Here is a 20,742-nt window from a genome sequence, read left to right as displayed (position 1 = left end):
GTGTAGTAATAACTTTATTTACAAATGATTGATTCCAATACACGTACACAAACAAATGTACGTATACACAAATAAAACTATATTTTAACATTATTTGTAACTGTGCCATTTTTAATAAATACATACAAGAATAAATATGCAATATTGATCGCTATTTCTATCACTATCATTATCACTTTATTGATATATTAATATTTATAAGAATCATCATTAATACGTATACTTGTTATATCGACATTTCTTTATAACTTGTGGAGCCATCATCTTGAATTCGTCAATAGTCACTTTACCATCAACTGCAAATTAAGAAATATTCTTCAGATCACAAAAGTAATTTGTTTATTTTATAAGATACATTGATATTTTTTTTTACAAAATATCATGAAACGTAACAATAAATCGAATATTTTTAGAATATAAAAGAAAGGCGAGGATAACAAAGTTGGTCATAAATGTCATGTTAAACGGAAAATGCATAAACTCATATTAATCTAGAAAGGTTGAAACTGCTCAATAACAAAGGTACCTTTTGTTTCTTTCTAATATTACAGATACTTAAGTGTCCTTGGAATGTCCATATTTGTAATGGTATCGTTTACGATGTCTAGGGAGGAAACAAATACGGGGCAGCATATAAAAAAGACACAACTAAATTATATCAGTCTGAACATGTTAAACATCTGAAGCATGCCTCATGCGGGAGTTCTAACGGCATTGATGACCCATTGGTGGCCTTCGGTTGTTGTCTTCTCTTTGGTCGGGTTGTTGTCTCTTTGACACATTCCTCATTTCCATTCTCAATTTTGATTTTAAATTCAATATCATTATGATAATACACTTTTTTTAGTGAAAACTGTTAATGTGTTAATGAAGATCTCTATATATGATAGTGTAAATTGTTTGGTTTGAAAAATATAGAAAAAATGGTTTTAAAATATACATTCTTGGATAATGATGTTGACCAAACAAAAATTTTAATTTAAGGAAACATCACATTTTCTACATCGGGGATGCCTGTACCGAGTCGGGAGTGTGACAGTTATTGTTCATTCGTTTGGTATGTTTAAGCTTTTGATGTTGCCAAGACTTTCCGTAAATTCATTAAATCATTAAAGAGCTATACTAACCAGAGGTAGAATCCAGCGCCTTGAATAACCTATGTGCATCAGTTCTTTGAGGGAATAATTCATTTATCTCTTCAACTGTGATAACACTGTCTTCATTTATATCATAAACATTGAAGTCGCAATGGTTTACGATAACTCGAACTTCAAAATGTTCACCGTTCTAAAAAGTATATAAAACAAAGCTAGACAAGTATTCTTATAAGTATAAAAATATAAGACTAAGATATATATATCTGTTCAAATTGCAATCTGATGTTTGTGTTTAACATCTACATTACACATGTTATGTTACAAATAATGTAATAATAAATTATAATGTTTATTATTTATTGGTAGGTTTACTTTGTATTACATGACACATAATACAAATACGGCGTCTTACAGACTTATTTGAACTTATCGCAGGTAGTCATACATGTTGGTAAATCATTCATTAACATGATATATGTGAATTAAAAGTGTTTACCTATGACTTGCATTTATACCATAGTGTTTCTATTTTCACGAAAATGTAACAACGGCAAAATATACATATAAACTACAGAATAAAAGGTTATAAACAGTGAAAGTTTTGTAAATTACTAAGTACTTTTATTACTTTGATTTATTCTTTGCATGGACGCAATTCGATTTGAAATTTGAGGTTTTTGTGTGTTGTATTTTAGGCGGTTTGAAAGCGCTAGTTAGGCAAACCATAAAATGGAAAATGGAAATGGGAATGTGTCAAAGAGACAACAACCCGACCATAGAGAAAACAAAAGCCGAAGGTAACCAATGAGTTTTCAATGTAGCGTAAAACTCATGCACCCGGAGACGTCCTTCAGCTGGCCTCTAAACAAATACGTATAGTATTTCAGTTTTTATGTACGTCATACTAAACTCCAAATTATACACAAGAAACTAAAATTCATAATCATACAAGACTAACAAACCAGAGGCTCAAAATTGAGGAGGGGTTAAACATGTTGTTTTTTAGATCTCTATAGTTCTATTCAAGTAGAAAAAACAAACGCGCACCAATACGCACAGTAAAACTCAGTTTAAGAGAAGTCCAGGTCCGATGTCAGAAAATGAAACAAAAGAAAATAAACAAAATGACAAAGGTATCTAAATAACAAGAAACTACTAGCAGTTACTGATATGCCAGCTCCAGACCTCAATTAAACTGATTGAAAGATCATGTCATCATCATATGAATATCAGGCACAATCACACATCTATATTTAAAGTCCAATAATAATGATATTATAAAAAAATATCTTACCTTTAATAGATTTTTAGGGATATGATTGGTTAATGGACAACACGTTGGGATTATGTATATTTGATATAGGGTGTCACATGGTCAGTTACCATATAGGGTAAGCAACCATGTGGGGCTAGTAAGGAGTTATTTCCCTTTCAAAACAAAAAATATGCTAGAACCTTTTATAAAAACAACTTCGCTCTCACCCCATATGGAATTTACTGACTTCATATATCTCATATTAGGTCGGTAACACACCATGTACATGTAACTAATCACATACTAGGTAAAATGAAAATATACATACCCATGCTGTAGATCTTTTTCCAAACTTCCATTTGAAGCCTACTTTTGCACCTCGATTTCCACGATTATCCCCGAAAACTGATCCGCCAAATTCAAAGTTTTTACGCTTGTGAGATATGCCCAAACTTCCTCCTCTGTGTCCTCTTGAAGTACCGAAGCCTGATCCATCAAAACCCCATTTTCCCCGTTGATGAGAAATTCCTAGATCTACCCTTGTTAAATCTTTGTCCTTGGTCAAATCCCCAGTAATTGTGGTCTTTCTTTGAGCTATTGTAAGACTTGAACAAAAAGCTAATACTACCAGGACGCAAGTCAGTTTTAAGTCCTAAAAAAATTATTTGATCCTTGATCATTGTTTGACAATAACAAGATAAGTTGTGTTTTCTTCATTTTTTAATAATACACTCAGTGAAACATTTTAATTGTAATCAGATAAATATTTCAAATGATATGACAACATCAATTCACTCCTTATAGGCAAAACATGCAAGATTTAATGGCTTTTCTTATCGACTTTTACCAAACCTCTTTGTTTGTTGATATAAGGTCAACATAAGTGTAGTATAATAGACAATCACACACAACTTTATATCATTAATAATATGAATTGCTAATCCTAAAAATCCTATATATGCTTGCAGTAGGCAACCGTAAATTATACCGAAATAGTTGTTAAATTATTGTTTCCTTTCTCTCGCATTAATGTGCTTAAATATAGCAAACAAATGTTCTCTAAACTTAAATAATACAGAGTGTATTGTCGTAAAAAAGTTATCATTTTGGTCCTCAATGCTCTTCAACTTCGTGCATTATTTGGCCTTTTAAACTTTTTTGGATTCGAGCGTCACTGATGAGTCTTTTGTAGACGAAACGCGCGTCTGGCGTATATACTAAATTTAGTCCCGGTATCTATGAAGAGTTTGTTTGAATTAAAATGCATGTAGCTGCTACAGTACGTTCATAAAGATTTGCTTTAGACAAATTACTAAATACCAGCTAAATATATATCCATTAAAAATAATATTTTTATCATAACTAGAAAACAAACAATCTCACGACGAATAGAAAGCAGTCATAAAAAAAAACAAATACATAACAAATACAAAATTAATTACCAAAGAAGTGTTGATATGGTATTTTTTTCTACTGCTTTGTTTGCTGTTGTGTTTATTGCGTTAGTTAAGGCCCCTTTGATCCATCGCATTCGATCTAGCCCCATATGGAATTTATTGACCCCATATATATCGTTTTAGGTTACTAGTACATTTTGTAACTTATGATACTTTTTCCATTCTTTAGAACCCTTTTGCTTAATCATCAATTTGACATAATTGACAACAGGTATTAGTAAATTAGTAAACTGCCACGTTTTGCCTAACACAGATACTTTACTTTCATATTTTTGAAAAGTAGGAAATAATCAATGTATTTTTAAATTAGGTTTTAAGTTAATGTTTAGATATGTATAAAATTATTGCAAAATAAGGTGTTTTTGTTTTCAGTTCTTGCTCTTTACATATATGAGAAATTTTCCCAAAATTGATACTGTTAAATTAGAACACGAGACAAAAGTAACACACAAATACCTGTATTAGACATGTTGTACTCTGGAAAATTCTATGTTTTTATCAACCTTTTTATCTGTATATTTCTAGCCTGTTTTCTGGATTTTACTTCATCATAAATGTGTCAAACTATTTATTTTATCAACATTAACTTACATAGAATAACCAAAAACAGTCGAAAATGAACAAAAAAAAAAAACCCCAAAAGATACCGAAAAAGACATTCAGTCTCCTCAGTCAAAATCAATCTGAAAAATTAACTGACAACCCGATGGCAATGTGTAACAATGTATAACTTCATCATGTAAAAAAAATACCTACCATATCACTGTGTAGTTTTCGCTAGAAAGTTAAACTGATAATTTGATTCGAATCTATCTTGTTATATAGTGTAATTATTGGGAAATCCGATCTTATTCTGCAGCTTTGCATACAAACTATTGCGGTCAATCTCTCCATTTGGTTCATGAACGTCATACCTAGATAACAAAACCAAAACCAAATCCGCTAATTAAAAGATTATATAATACAAAAAAAGTTCGACCACATACTAAGAAGAGAAATTTCACAATGTCAATGTTAAAAAATGTCATACTAGTACAAAAAAGGCTTTCAGTACAAACATATCAATGTTCAATTTATTATATATCACAAATGCATACAAAAACATGTTGTGTATAAAAACAATTGTAGCAAATTACGTGCTTTTAATATCAACGTAATGACGTACAATTATCTAATTAGGTAAATTTATGACATAGTCCGCAAACCGGATCTTCTAGTTTTATTATGTTCTTCAAAAAGATAACAACATGTAAACGTGGAATCCGACATGTCTGAAAAACATATTGTTCTAAGAAACAGCATTTTATTGACTTTGCCACATGTTTCTCTTTTTTGTATGTGGTAAAATTAGATGTTTTAAAAACTTCATAGTATGAGGACAACAGAGAACTATCAAATGAATATATATATTTTGTTACACTGCGGTTTTTACCTGATACTTATATTGGTCATGGCTTGTGCCGCGAAGAGCATGACAACGGCTACGATGGAAAAGGAAAAGGAAAAGGAAATTGAATTTGTTTTGTGATCAAGTCTAAAGTCCTACCTAGCGTTACAACTTGTTATTATATTTTTTCTTGGCTGAAATGTATATTATACTTTCCGTTAGACATCTCAGCAGTTGTATGTCAATATATTTTTTTTTTCTGAGCGTTGCTTATTAAAGGTACAAGAATTATAATTTAATATGTCAGACGTCTACATTATATTCATCAACGACGCTCGGCTCAATATAGTTATAAAGCCAAACAATTACAAAGTTGAAGATCATTGAGGACCAAAATTTAAAGATATTGTGCCTCATACAGCTGAGGTAATCTATTTTGGGGGTAAGAAAATCCTTAGTTTTTAGAAAAATTCAAAGTTTTGTAAACAGCAAAATTATAAAAATGACCATATCATTGATATTCATGTCAACACCGAAGTGTTGACTACTGGGCTGGTGAAACCCTCGGGGACGAAACGTCCACCAGCAGTGGCATCGACCCAGTGGTGTTAATTGTTATCAAATGTACCAGGATTATAATTTAGTACGCCAGACGCACGTTTCGTCTACATAAGACTCATCAGAGACGATCATATCAAAAATTTGTAAAGCCAAACTAGTACAAAGTTGAAGAGCATTGATGATCCAAAATTCCAAAAAGTTGTGCCTGGGATAAGAAAATCCTTAGTTTTTAGAAAAATTCAAGGTTTTGTAAACAAGAAATTTATAAAAATGACCACATTATTGATATTCATGTCAACACCAAAGTGTTGACTACTGGGCTGGTGATACCCTCGTGGAAGACATTGACTAATATTCATCTATGAAAAGAACCAACATTAGTAGATAGAATCAATTCAAACGGGAAATTTAGCTAAAACAATATGAGAGATAGCAACCAAACGACAAAGACTGAAACAAATGTAAGATCATCATGTTAGTATAGATGAAACCAACTTAGATACATTTAAGGTGGTACCCAACACTTTCACTAAAATTAATTTTGACCCCTTAACAAAAATATAAGAATTTCAAAAATTTTGAACCAACCGTTTTGTCAGAAAATATACACTGGTTATATAGCTGTTTGACACACACCAAATTTGATCACTGAGAAGCTTAATATTCCTTTTACAACACAACGTAATTAAAACGCTTAGCTGACTTGACAGAGTTATCTCCCTGTAGTGTTAGGTACCACCTTAAGTTTCTTCCAAACATTAAAGGGTTATAATAGTTCTTAAAAACATTTACGCTATCACCATAGATGTTTGTAACTTGAAAAGTTTTTACATTATAAATTAATAAAATATTGTTGCCGTTATTTCAAATATATCGTCAATGTTTTTCAAAATGTCAGAAAATACTTTATGATATTCATAGTTTGCTAACGTTCGGACGCTTTTCTTGATTTACCTCCATCAGAATCGAAGAAAGCTGAATATATGAAAAGCAAGGATATATGAAAAACAGAACAGTTGAAGTGTAAACATATGCATGTATTACGTATTTGAATAAAAGCAACAGAGGTATACTGCTGTTTAAAAGTCATTAATCGATTGAGAGAAAAAAAATCCGGCATACAAAATTTAATTGAGGAAAACATATCAAATATAAGAGGAAAACAACCAAACATATGTATTAAGACCTAAATAAAGGCAACAGTAGTATCCCGTTGTTCGAAATTCATAAATCAAATAAAAGAGAAGAACTACGAAACATTAGAAAGACAACATTAAAATGTAACACACACAGAAACGAACAATATTATAACAATGACCATTTTCCTAACTTGGTAAAGGACAATTAAAAAAAAGGTCTGTTGAACCTGGTTTAGCGCAACTTCCTGCGTGTATGGTAATGATAAATATAACATTAAAATGACAACTATATCATGACTGGCACACAATACAAATAAATGAGAGAACATATAGTACAGAGAAACACACGAATAATAGCTAACAAAAGGTACCATGTTTTAAATATAATATACAGACGCGTATTTCGTCCACACAAGACTAACCAGTGACGCTCAGATGGAAAAAGTTTGAAAGCCAAAACAAGTACAAAATTGAATAGCATTAATGAACAAAAGTTCAAAAAGTTGTGCCTAATACGGCTTGGGTTTTTTGCCGGGGATAAGGACATATCCTTATAATTTAGAATAATTCATACTCTTGCGTTTGGAGTTTTTTTTTTCATAAAAAGACTATGTAACAGATATACATGATAAAATCGAAGCGGTGACTAACTATAGAATAAAAACAGACAAATTAAACAACCCCAAAAAGCACACAAAAGTTCACAGCCGAGTCAACAAAAGCGGTAATCACACAAAGTAACGTCATATTAGAATTTCTTAAACTATCCCAAAAATAGGATATAATTTAAGATGGATTTCACGATTAGGTTCGTTATATTTATATAACATTTATTAAAAACAATGAAATTTCAATACTAATTAATATCAGATTGTGGATAATTACTTGTATTATCTAGCTATGTCTGTGTTTGTTCTTAACCAATCTTTAAAACAAATATATCGTATAAATTTAGTTGACCCAAATTTAAGTCTAATAAATGAACTTGGTGATTAATTATCTTTACCATAAAACACGAATACAAAAGAAAAACATCAGATTTACAACAACAAACGATAAGACTTTTGACAAAATCCGATGGGAATAAACAATATAACATCAAAACTAAATACATGCATTTTTGATAAAAAAAAAAAAAAAGCACCGTGGCACTTCTTATAGCAATGCGAATTCTAACTCAGGAAAACAGTCAAAATCGAGGATAAGTCAGTTTCGGTAATAAAAAAAATCAGACGACAGCAATATATATCAGACATATTTTAAAAACATATTCTCAGATGGAAATCACAATTATTTAATTATTTTTAACATCTCATACTTAACACTTAAAACTATTGTTTTTAATTAAAAAGGGGAATAAACAGAGGAATAGAAACCAATATAGAATCAGGAAAAAGAGTTCGAGACATTTGGAGACAAATGAAAAAAAAACATACCCAAAACACTCATCATGGACGTTACTATCTGTTAAGAAAACCCTTTTGACCATGAATCAAATGTGAAGGAATGGCATACATATTCTGTATAACTCGCAACTTTAAACATGTCGATCTATACTGATTTTTGCGTATTTGGAAACATCGTACATTGTATTATTAAAGTGATAACGTAATACCTTAGATGGGGAAGGAATCCTGGTGGTATTCAAATCTCCAGACTGAATATATTACCGTGTAAAATATTTTATCGAAACACCTACTCAACAAATACATGGATATCCCTTTAATTTTATCTCGTTTCAATCTTTACGGTTAACTTCATACGATATACTTCTATCTATCATACGTCGTATGAAGACATTTAAATTAAATCACACTTATTTTAATATCTTACACAGATATACAAACCATTACACTAAGTCTATATTTAACATTTTTCACAACGTTGTATGTAATTTGGCAACAGCACAGTATGGAAATTTCCGTTTTTACACCTCAATCGAAACATCAAATGTTAAAAACAATTGACAAAATTGAATTTAGCTTTTGTCGAGTGAAGGTCGTTCAAAATGATAGGTAAGATAGCACATACTGTTCAAAACATGTTTTTATAATAAGATTATTCCGTAATGTTTACACTGAGATTATTCTTTAATGTATACTCCGAATCATAGAGTACATAGTCACGTTTTAGTTTAAATTGAAATTTCGAGTATTCTGAGTAGATCGGTAGTATAATGTCATTTGTGATTTTGTTAAATATAGTTGTCTTTTGTGCCTTTGGTGACAGTCAAATGTTACAGTGTGTACCTATATTGGATAACTTTCACGTCATTTGATCGATATTTGTATCATTGGCAATTGTTATTATTTAGTAAGCCGTAAATATCATTTTTTAATCAATCACTTTGATTGACTGGTGTCCTCTGACTTAATTTATAAACAGCATCTTGAAAAGTATGTAAAAAAGAAATAAAATATACTTAACCTAGCTACTGATTTTCGAAATAGTTTTTTTTAAACGAAACCAATTTTTAGGATCAGTGGAGAAAATGCATTGGTAGCTCAAATTAGTTTTATTTAAGCAAACGTTTTTTTTTTTATACAAACGGAATTATCCATACACATCTAATTAAGGTCATACATTTTTTTCAACATTCATACCCAGATTTGTTTTTATCATCGATTTATGATTTGCGAAAAGCGGTATACTACTGTTGCCTTTGTACATCAGCGTTCTATTGCCAGACAAATTCACAGCAGAATATTGTCTTACATCCCTAATCAAACGGTACAGATAGAGGAATTTTGTTGTTTTTGTTAATCTCCCATGACAACATCAACCTGAAGTGACAACACAACATAAGATTTCGAATGTTATGCATCCCACTGTAAATGCTGTATAATCGACTGCAAATGAACAGAGTAAAAATCTTTCTTTTTTCGTAAATAAAGACAACATTTGTATATCGCTGTTTGAAATTCATAAATCGATAGAGAAAAAACAAATCCGGGTAACAAACTAAAACTGAGGGAAACGCATCAAAAATAAGAGAACTACGACACAACAGAAACACACCATTAAAATGTTACACACAAATAAACGAACTATAATATATTAATGGCCATTTTCCTGACTTGGTACAGGGCATTTTAAGAAAAAAATGGTGGGTTGAACCTGGTTTTGTGGCATGCCAAAACTCCCACTTAAATGGCAATGTTAATTATAACATTAAAATGACAGCATTACATGACAGGACTACAATACAAATAACCTCAATACAGTTAATACTAGTATTTAAAACCACGACAACTCTATATCATTAATGTGTTTTAATCTCGTTGACTTTATATATATATAATCAAGTAACAAAATCAACAACACGATAAGCTTAAATAAATATACCCCTTCAACTCTGTTATATTGTTTATATCTTACGGTTAATCAGTTATATTTACAGACGTAATTTAAGTACATTTAAAAAGATAGTTTATTTTTAGATTGTATTCACAGTAAACACACTATTCTAAACATAGATGTATAGACCATTACGTTAAACCTAAAATTAAAATGTTGGACAGTTTTTAAAAAATCATTAATGGCGAAGGGTAGAAATTCCAATTTTCATGTTTAAACCGAAAGTAAAAATATTGAAAGATTGCCACATTTATGTTTGGTTATTGTTGATTAGCAGAAGTCGCTCAAAATGATAGGTAAGATTGCACCTGCTGTTCAAACAAATGTTTTCGTATTTTGATTATTGCTAAATACACTCATCATAGGTATCAGGACAAAATTTTGTATATACGCCAGACGCGCGTTTCGTCTACAAAAGACTCATCAGCGACACTCGAATCCAGCTAAGGTAAACTATGCTTGAGGTAGAAAAGCCTTAGTATTTCAAAAATTCTAAATTTTGTTAACAGTTAATTTATAAATATAACCATAATGATAATTCATGTCAGCACAAAAAGTGCTGACTACTGAGCTGGTGATAAATGTATACCGTTCAGTCTAAGAGTAAATAGTCAAGTGTTTAGTTAAAATTGGACTTTAATGTCAGTCACTCCGAGTACTCCGAGTAGATCGATAGGCCATTAGTAATTTTGTTATTTGGATTTCTTTTTTTCTGTTTGCGCCTTACATCTGATTTTTATATTTTTTTCTTTTCTTATTTCGACTTTAGGGGAAAATTAAACGTAAAAAAACACGTCCTATGTGTGGAAGTACAAAACTAGGTTTCTTGTGTTACGGTATTGTCTTTCATTGCTTTCTGTCATGTTTTGATTTATTTGTATCATTAAAAGTGTCTTTTCCTTTGACGCCGTCCTAGTAAGGCACATGTAGTCTACTTATTGAGGTTGAAAGCTGCACGTTACCCTCGGGTTTTCGTTCCCTATTTAAAGTTCTCAAATTATTAAAATGTCATTATCAAACGCGTATTTAAATACTTATTTCTTTTTTTGTAAATCTAGGTAAAATGAGAGATCACGGAAGTACCATTGTTGGAACGTTACAACGATTGCCGTTACTGTTCTTGATGGATGCTCTACTAAGCATGTATGCAACTCAAATGATATCAACATCCGTTTTATACATGTGTACGTAAAATTATAAATGACGGTACTTTTTGTTATTTCAATAAACACATACACAAATACACAAATGCAATAAGTATTAAGGAATGTAAAATGTGTCAAAAAGACTAATACAACCTATATACTTAAATACTAGTTTAATGAAAAAAAGGAATGTACGACTGTATACTACTCACATACAATGAAAATCATACTAATGTATGAATAACGCACACACTTTTTTAATCTAAGATTAAAAACTGACAAAAGAGAAAATGAAAACGTTCTCATTTTGGAAGTGTTGTTTGATACCAACTTGTCAACAAACTATTGAGAATGGAAATGGGGAATGTGTCAAACAGACGACAACCCAATCATAGAACCGACAATAGCAGAAGGTCACCAACAGGTCTTCAGATACAGAAACCAATTGGTCAACAACGTATTGATGGTATATATGCCCATGTTTTAATAATTTAACATTTTGTCATAATGTGCCTTCTATAGCTGATGATACAGTACACCTTATTCACCGTTGATAGACGTGTATGACCTGCAAATAGTTAAACCTACATAAATACTGCTACACTAACAATATAGCTATTCCTAAACAATGCGAAAATAAATAAAAACTGCCATTTGCATTCACATTTAATAAACATCTGTTACGAAATGCTAGCTAGACAGCAATTGTGCTTGGTTAAAGTAAAGTACTAACTGTTCATAAAACGTAGAATACATCTATAGTATAAAGTAAAAACACAAAAATTCTGAACTCCGAGGAAAATTCAAAAAGGAAAGTCCCAAATAAAATGGCAAAATCAATAGTTCAAACACATCAAACGAATGGATAACAACTGTTATGTTCCTGTCTTGGTACAGGCATTTTCTTATGTAGAAAATGGTGGATTGAAACTGGTTTTATAGCTTTAGTATATTTCACTTTTGTAGATTTGGCAATTGCTGTCTTTTTACTTCTGCTGACCAAAGAACAACTCGGAAAAATATACAAGAGTTTGGTTTGCTTTCTTTTCATAATATCGATGTGGCCTGCTTCTTCGGAAAACCACATATGGAACACCCTTACTAGATTGACAGCAAAATATCAAACGTTATTGACAATGACGAAGGAATCACCGCAAATACTGTTGTATTACCTCCTTGGAATGGCGTTTTTGTCCATTGCTACTTGCTTAAAAATGATGAGTTTGATATCAAAATTGTGCGTGTATTTTCCCAGAAGACTAGCGATAATTGGAATTTGTTTAAAAGTAGTGTATATCTTAGGTGATACAATGACTGGCGTATTCGCACCGGAATTTCTTAATCATGTTTGGGTCAGTTTGTATCATGTTGCTTTAATCATTTTGACGTATCACTTATTTAACATAAACATGAGTATTTATCTAATTTTACTGCAAATATACTACAGGATTTACTGGCCGAACACACAGTATTTTGTTATTAACCTTATTATTTTTTCTGTTATGGGTAAAATTGATAAAGAACGAGTACTGTGTTTGCTAAAAAATAGAATAACTGAAATCCAACAAGATTATGTGAGCATAATGAAAAACAGAATTGTTTACGTTCTCCTTCCTTATGCAATTGTGTTGACAATTTCTATCCCAATATTGTTATACAGCAATAACATTATCCAAGCTGGGACTATTTTTATGACAACAATCACCATAATGTGTACGACCAATATAGGAACGGTTGCCTTTATAACAATAATTACTCACTTCTGTTTTATTTTTCCGAAAATAACTATTTGGTTTCTACGTGGGCGTAAGTACGGAATTAATACCTCGGAGCTCTTAACACCTGCCTTTGTCTTGGGTATCTTAGCAATCCAGTCATTTCACAGTGATGTAAAATCTCATGGTATGATGATGTGTTTTGGCATTTTTCTTGTTGCTAGTACTGTTCTAGAAGAAGTACACAAGATTGTTGATTCGTTTTTGCTGGAACTTGGAGCATCGGGAGGTGGAATTACAAAGACATGCAAAGCGGTAACAATTATCATTGCATTGATAATATGTCCAATTTGGGTGGTTATGAAATTTTATGAAATTGGATTTGATTTAGGGATAATATGGTTTCTTGTAGCTACTTCATCCTGGATATCTGTGTGCATTGATTCAGTAGGGTCTCTGTCAGTTTACCTCTTGTTGGTTTTAGATAGCTTTAAATCGGAACCAATTGAACATTTAGATGAAATAATGTATGGCATTCGTGCTGCCATCGGAATAGTGCATATAGGGTTTGGACTTCTTCAAATATGCTTTCTCACGTGGAATATAACCACGATTCAATGGAGCTGGTTTAGTTGTATTATACTAGCCATTCTTGTTTACACTACTTATGAGCGAGTAACCAACGGATGGAACGAATTTCAAAGGCGTCGAACTGCAGTTCATAGACTGTCATTTCTACCAAATGCAACACAAGAACAGCTACTTGTTTTCAACGATGTCTGTGCCATCTGCCTTCGTGATATGACATCAGCCAAGATTACTCCCTGTAATCATTTCTTTCACGAATCATGTTTGAAAAAGTGGTCGTACATTAAAGAAACGTGTCCAATGTGCAATGCCATCATTAATACTGATTAGTTTGTTCAAAGGTTGTTAAGAACTTTGTTGAATGTACAACGGCATAACGTTCGTATGCCTGTCAACACTTGATGAAGAACCAATGAGATTGATTTTTGAAAACTGTTTTTCTTTTTATATTATTTCAATGTGTGAAACAAATTAAGATTATATTACATTTATCTTGATCAATACAAAATGATTGATAAAGACTATTCAGGAAATATGTCTATTGATGGAAAAGTCCGTCTTGATGCTCTTTTCTTGACTTCGAAAAAATATTAATTTTCTTTCTTTTTTTTTTAAATTTCGCTGATTAATGAAGATAGATACATTGCTGTTGCTTTTCATCCTAAAGACATCGATAACTTGCGTCGACATTAAATTTTTTGAATGTAATATGTTTTATGACATTTCAACTTTATGTGTTATATTATTATTTTTTTTTTGATGTAGCCTGTGCTCAAAGTTTTCCTAGGTCTTAATTTGGTGAAAGTCAATTCAGTTTTACAAAATTTTACTAAACCTTTTAAGATGGTATTTGTTTACGCTTTATAAGAAATGGTGTACAAAATAAAGTTTTGTTTTCAAACTTGATACTGTCTTAGTGTTGAATTCAATTGTCTGGATTAGATTACTACGAATCTTATATTATTTACTTTTCCAGGTTTCAATGGAAAACATTGAAATCATTTATTAACTTGGTTTCAGGATCTAATTGACTATTGGTCATTTTATGGTTAATACGCAAAAGTAAAAAATAAAAAAATGTCAGTAAGATAACAATCAAACACTTGTACGTCATGCATGTAAATTTAGAAAAAAAAATATTTGAAGGTGTTTGTCACATCCAGTTGACAAAAATACACATAGCATTACATTTAGAAACGAATATTTACACAGTATTTCACCGAATTAATCCCCACGCATGCCAAAATACAATATCTTTGTCAATTTGACATGCCCAATTATGTAAGAATTTGTCAATATCTATTAGAAAAAAATGCTTCTTTCTCTTTTCCTTTTTACCTTAAGGGGGATCGCGGGTCTAAATCATTTTTTTAATTTAATATAGGATTTCTCTATATTTTTCTATAAATGAACTTTCTTTTTAATAGAAAAATGAAATAACAATGGGGTCACCGTTCATTTACGCTCACAATCTGCCTTCGAAAGAAGCATACATTTTTGTTAAATGTATTTTATTTCGTTTGAAATAGGGTTTTTCCCGTTTGCTATTTGTAGTATTATTTATAGATGGGAACTAGTATAACTAGTTCGGATACTGCTTTTGTAACAGTATGTACTAATTATAAGTTTGATGTTAGGTGCAGGAGGCACGAGGAAAGTTTTGGCGGTTTTTATGGGTGGGGTTTAAAGGTACTATATAAAGTTTGGGATTTAAATGTATTAGTATCGAAGGTGCTCGCAGTTACGTCGAATTGAAGTTGGTCACATAGGTGTATGTGCAGTTGCTGCTATGTTTATTGTACGTACAGGCGTTGGAGGTATTAGCCGGGGGGAAAGAAACGATGCAAAAGAGGAACAATGTTATATGTCATTTGGTTATATATTGTTTCAATCGAAGAAATATGTACAATGAAGTAAAATAAAATATTGTATCGCAAGAGAAAATAATGTTACTGCGAGCAACTAATCCTATATCTGTGTTTGTCTTGTTTACAGCCTATTGAATTTAGAGATTAAATGCTTTAAATTCGGACGAGCAGGGCGAGGGAGAATTTAATGTCCTTTTTTTTCTGTTGATGTTATAGAAGAAATAGCGGTAATATCTAAATAAAAGGAGAACTAAATTACAGAAATCGCTTAAATTTTACAATTATTTAGTGTATGTACAGCTTTTTCGAAAACAACAATACAAAATATATGTCACCGATGAGTTAAAAAAGATAGTTCAAATTCAATGCCAAAAAATGGCATTTTTGCACCAAAGGAAGATAATTTGGAGCATTTTCAATGATATCTACATTTTTAAGGTCACTTGGGGCCAATACAAATTGATTTTTTGGAATGATTTTTGTACCATGTGATAAAATAACAACTACTAATGGTAATAAATAAAATGTGTAATGAAGAATTAATGTATATTTTTTTTCTGAAAATCTTATACCCGCGAGCCTCCATAAATGAGTAAATTTATATTTGTAACAAATCACCGTTCATGATGTTCATTTTTATGTATTATTAAGTGTATACGTATGGTTTTTTTAAACTCTTGTTTTGCATTGTATGTCATATTAAATAAATCTTTGAAAACAAGGCTTCGTTTTGAAAACCGTACTATAATTGTTGACTTTAACTTATTATGACTTCGATGGAGAATTGTCTCATTGGCACTCTTACAACATCGTCTAATAAATATCTTAAGTACATGTTCAAAGAGCAGCAACGTCTCTAGTAAAGTTCGAGTTGAGAAATATAAACTCAAAACAAAGGTACAGTGGGAATATTACTACATGTACATTCAGAAGGTGGGTTGAATCTCAATCGTTGCCAAACCAGTAAAGAATAATCTTAACAATCCCGTTCTTTGATTTAAAAAAATTAATATGGGTTCAATAAATTTGATTTGTATATAAAGGTAGGGATATGAGATGAAAAGTACATACATACTGTGCATTTTCTACAATTTTGTTAGCGGACGGACGAACGAACCCGTCGCAATATCATCTTTGCAACTTATATGGGAGGAGATAGGAAAATATTAAAAAATAAAAGACATTAGAAAAACGAGATAAAAGCTGTTGGCAGGTGATGAGGTATTTAACACGTTTAATAAAAGACTAACAAATCTAAATATTAGAAATCAAATAATGGTAGTAACATAATCTTGCTAAATAGTTAACAGGCTTTTTATATTTCAATTTTTATTCAATTCAGCTTCGAACATCGTAAACACAAATATTTGAAATAAACACGAATGATCGTTTTGATCCAAAAATTGTCGTGTTAGGTCATCTGAGATGGGTCGAACTGATGCAAAATACCTTCTCCGGGGGTGCCACTTGCTTCCGAACATTTCATTGACATATTATATACTCTGAAATGTTTAAACAATTATCAATAGTATGTTTGTGATCGATACAATTGTAACGATATAAGAGTAACGAAAGATACCAGAAGAACTATCAAATTCATAAATCGAAAATATTCTGACAACACCATGGTTGAAAATAAAACAGACAAACAGACATATAATAGTACAAAATAAACAACATAAAAAAATATAGATCTAGCAACACAATCTCGACCAAACATTTGGGGTGATCTCAGGTGATCTAAAAGGATCAGAAGATCCTGCTTCACATGTCGCACCGTCGTGTTGCTCATAGTATTACAAACCCGGTAAAAAGTTTAATTCGGTGGATCACATTCGTTAAACGGTTATTTCATAACGGTCAACCAACTCGTGATGGCATCCGTAGAGTTTACGAAAGGATGATTTGAATTTTACCATTTGGAATCTTGGTTTAATAGCTTGTGAGCAACAATTCAACAAATCATGATAGGAAATACAAGTCCTGTATTATCGTTTCAATTGGGAGATATATTCTCCGTAAGCAGGCGCTGCCGTAATGTTGCTACATAGAACTAGAAAGTTCACACTTGGGAAATTGAAATCATCTTTGTTGTCGTAAAGTTTAGTTTTTAACCTACCTTCATTGTCAATTTCTAGATGTAAGTCAAGATATGAAGCAAACTCAACTGTATCCTTTAACTCTAGTTCGATGGAATAGATTCGTTCAACATAGCCACCAAATTATGAATTATCTAGTGTGAGAACATCATCTATATAGCGGGAAAAAAGTTAAAAGATATTGCTAACTTCTTATTTTTCATCTTTAGAAATTAGAGTTATGAAGTCAGCCTCGTAATAATAAAGAAACAATCGAGAAGAAGAGGGGCACAATTGGTTTTGTTTTGGAATGCAGACATTCTGTTGAAAAAAAACGTCATCAAAAGTAACAAATATGTTGTCAATCAAGAAATCAAACATCTTGATTATGTCAGTTTCAGAGATTTTTTGTATGTACTTTAAAAGATCTTTGGAACTTTTTAGTATCCACATTTGATTCACGCGACCTTTAGAATAGGAAGTTTCAATAACTTTGAAGCCCGGCTTTGATCGCTGATAAAAAAAGATGTTAACAATTTAGCAAGATGTTTCGTGGAGCACTTTGAAGACCAATCAATATACCGTTGGTTGTAAGGACACTTATGTAATTAAGGTATCCACTACAGTGATGGTAGATCTTGTTCTTAATCTTTGGTTGAAATTACATAGGAACATAGAACATACCTATGATTATCTAGGATTTACTTTTTGGTAAGTGTCGGAAGGGTATATGTTGAGGTCCCAGTGAATTGTCAATACCTAATTTATTTATGAAGCAGTTTATGTAATGAGTTTTCACAAAAAGATGATGTTGTTTTGGGCTTCATCTGCGGGGACAATAACATATTTCTGATGGCGGCAGGACAAGTTTTTTGTAACATTTGGGTCTTTAAAGATTGACGTAGCCTGGGTTTTAATAAGACAAAACTACTGTTCGTAGACCATTATTTTATTAGAATGAATAAAATATTAATATGCAGCAGTTTCTGCCACGGGAGATAATTAAAAATCATTAATATAAAAATTTAGATTTAGAACACTATGGATTAACTACCAATCATTACACAATTTCGTTAAAGTTGGAACTTTTTCATCAAATACTCCATTCAAACACGCACTCACAGATCGACACACACTAACAAATAAATAGTGGGATGCAGTTTTTTTTCCAAATTGTTTTTTGTTATAATCGAATAAAAATATAAAGGAAAACAATGATTTTTGATGTGTTATTTTATTAAGAACGTTCAAAGTATAAAATAATTATAGTGTAACTACTTGTACCACTCTTGTAATAGATTTTGTAAGTACCATTACAAAATGCATCTCTTATAGTGATATCCACTTTTCTTTATTACATTGGGAGCAATCAATTTGAATTTGTCAATGGTCACTCTACCATCAACTGAAAAAAAGGAAAAAATATTAACCAGATAATATCAATTAGTTTTGTATTTTTGAATTGCATAAAATTTGATACCCTTTTGGCATCATATCATCTGACTGAAATTGCAACAAATTAAGATTTGTATTTGTGTAGCTCTTTGATAATCATTCATTAAAACTGGATTTTTATCCTTGATAACAAACCATGAAAAGCATTTAATACAATATCTATGGCATTCATGGATATGTTTGGTGGAAGCAAATATAACAGTACAGTTATTTCAAGATATAAAGAGAAATAATGTACGTTTTCATGATTTTGAAAAATTCTTTCAAAACAACAAATACATGAGAAAAATGGATTTAAATGAAAAAAAGTGAAAAATACAAAAATTACCTATGATGCAGATCTCTTTTGAAACTTCCCGTTGATGCCTACGTTTACACCTGCATTTCCCTGACTATCGCCATAAACCGATCCTCCAATTTCAAAGTTTTCTTGTTTATGGGAAATTCCAAGATCGAACCGTAGTTCACCTTCTTCATTTGTGGTCAGACTTCCAGTTACGGCGGTTTCCTTATTTTGGACCAAACTGAAACTTGCAAAAAATCCTGATAGAACAAGGAAGCAACTCAATTTTATGTCCTAAAAAGACAAATATCTATAGACATTGTTTGACTGACTAGAAACCAACAACACATTACTTGTCTCTTGTAATTACTTCAATATGGCATTAACAGTTTTCTTTTATCAAAATGTCAATATGTCATGAACAGTTTTCATAATCATTACTTCAATATTTCATTCACAGTTTTCTTTTATCATAACTTCAGTGTGTCATTAATAAAGGCAACAGTAGTATACCGCTGTTCGATATTCATAACTCGACTGAGAAAAAAAACAAAACCGGGTTACAAACTAAAACTGAGGGAACACACCAAATATAAGTGAAGAACTACGACACAGTAGAAACACAACATTAAAATGTAACACACACAAAAACAAAATATAATGTAACAATGACCAGTTTTCTTTTATCTGAACTCCAATATGTCATTAACAGTTTTCATTTATCATAACTTCAATACCGTAAATTGTGAAATTTTGGCGTCGCGATATTTTAGCGGCTTTCTTTCGAAAGGTATATGTTTTATTTTGGTGTGAGTAATGTTGGTGCTTTATCTAAAAGATACGTTTGATTTTGGATCAACAGTAGTGAGCAAGCTCATTCTTATTTACATTTATTAACCCGTTTATTGACAAAATATCATTGAAATTATCCAACTAGAAACACGACAAAGCTAACTGAATGAAGGAATCAAATACGGATGCACTTGTGAATAATTCTGTATACCGTGGTTCAAAGCTGAAGAAAAAAATGAAATAAAATCACTCCTAAAATAGATTATTTATTTTTATCAAATAGTATATGAAATACATTTTATTCATCTCTGTTACAGTTTAGGTTAAACTTTTGACATTTCAAATTTTAATTTTAATCTTTATGCCTCTGGCAGTATACATGTATGCTTATTAATTGACGATAAAGGATCACAAGGAGTTTTTAATCCCATTAACGGTGTCTTATCAGCAATAACTTGACACATGAGTATAAATATGCATTGCTGTGTTTTCTTAAAAATTTCAGAAAATTGATGAATTGATAATTCAGTGTAAACTATTAAGCGTTGTCAAATTTTATCATGAA

At 31.3% G+C, this 20,742-nt stretch overlaps 1 protein-coding gene and 2 long non-coding RNA genes across 3 annotated transcripts in view; 1 reads left to right on the top strand and 2 right to left on the bottom strand.

Annotated features, from left to right (window-relative positions):
• Positions 1-20,742, bottom strand: part of LOC139482701 (uncharacterized) — a 931,021-nt gene that overhangs the window by 502,344 nt on the left and 407,935 nt on the right. The gene's annotated exons all lie outside the window — the stretch shown is intronic.
• Positions 10-4,687, bottom strand: LOC139529651 (uncharacterized). Its single transcript, XM_071325508.1, has 4 exons — positions 4,566-4,687; positions 2,681-3,004; positions 1,128-1,287; positions 10-296 (listed from the first exon to the last, which is right to left on the bottom strand). Exons 1-4 carry the CDS (start codon positions 4,566-4,568, stop codon positions 211-213), a joined length of 573 nt encoding a protein of 190 aa, XP_071181609.1. The 5' UTR covers positions 4,569-4,687; the 3' UTR covers positions 10-210.
• Positions 10,403-14,605, top strand: LOC139482699 (uncharacterized). Its single transcript, XR_011654916.1, has 3 exons — positions 10,403-10,549; positions 11,312-11,437; positions 12,365-14,605. It is a non-coding gene; the product is annotated as an uncharacterized lncRNA (long non-coding RNA).

This window comes from Mytilus edulis, chromosome 7, assembly GCF_963676685.1.
Source record: "Mytilus edulis chromosome 7, xbMytEdul2.2, whole genome shotgun sequence".
Classification (NCBI taxonomy): domain Eukaryota; kingdom Metazoa; phylum Mollusca; class Bivalvia; order Mytilida; family Mytilidae; genus Mytilus; species Mytilus edulis.
The sequence above is the reverse complement of the archived record's forward strand: the minus strand, read 5'-3'. Positions and strand labels throughout refer to the sequence as shown.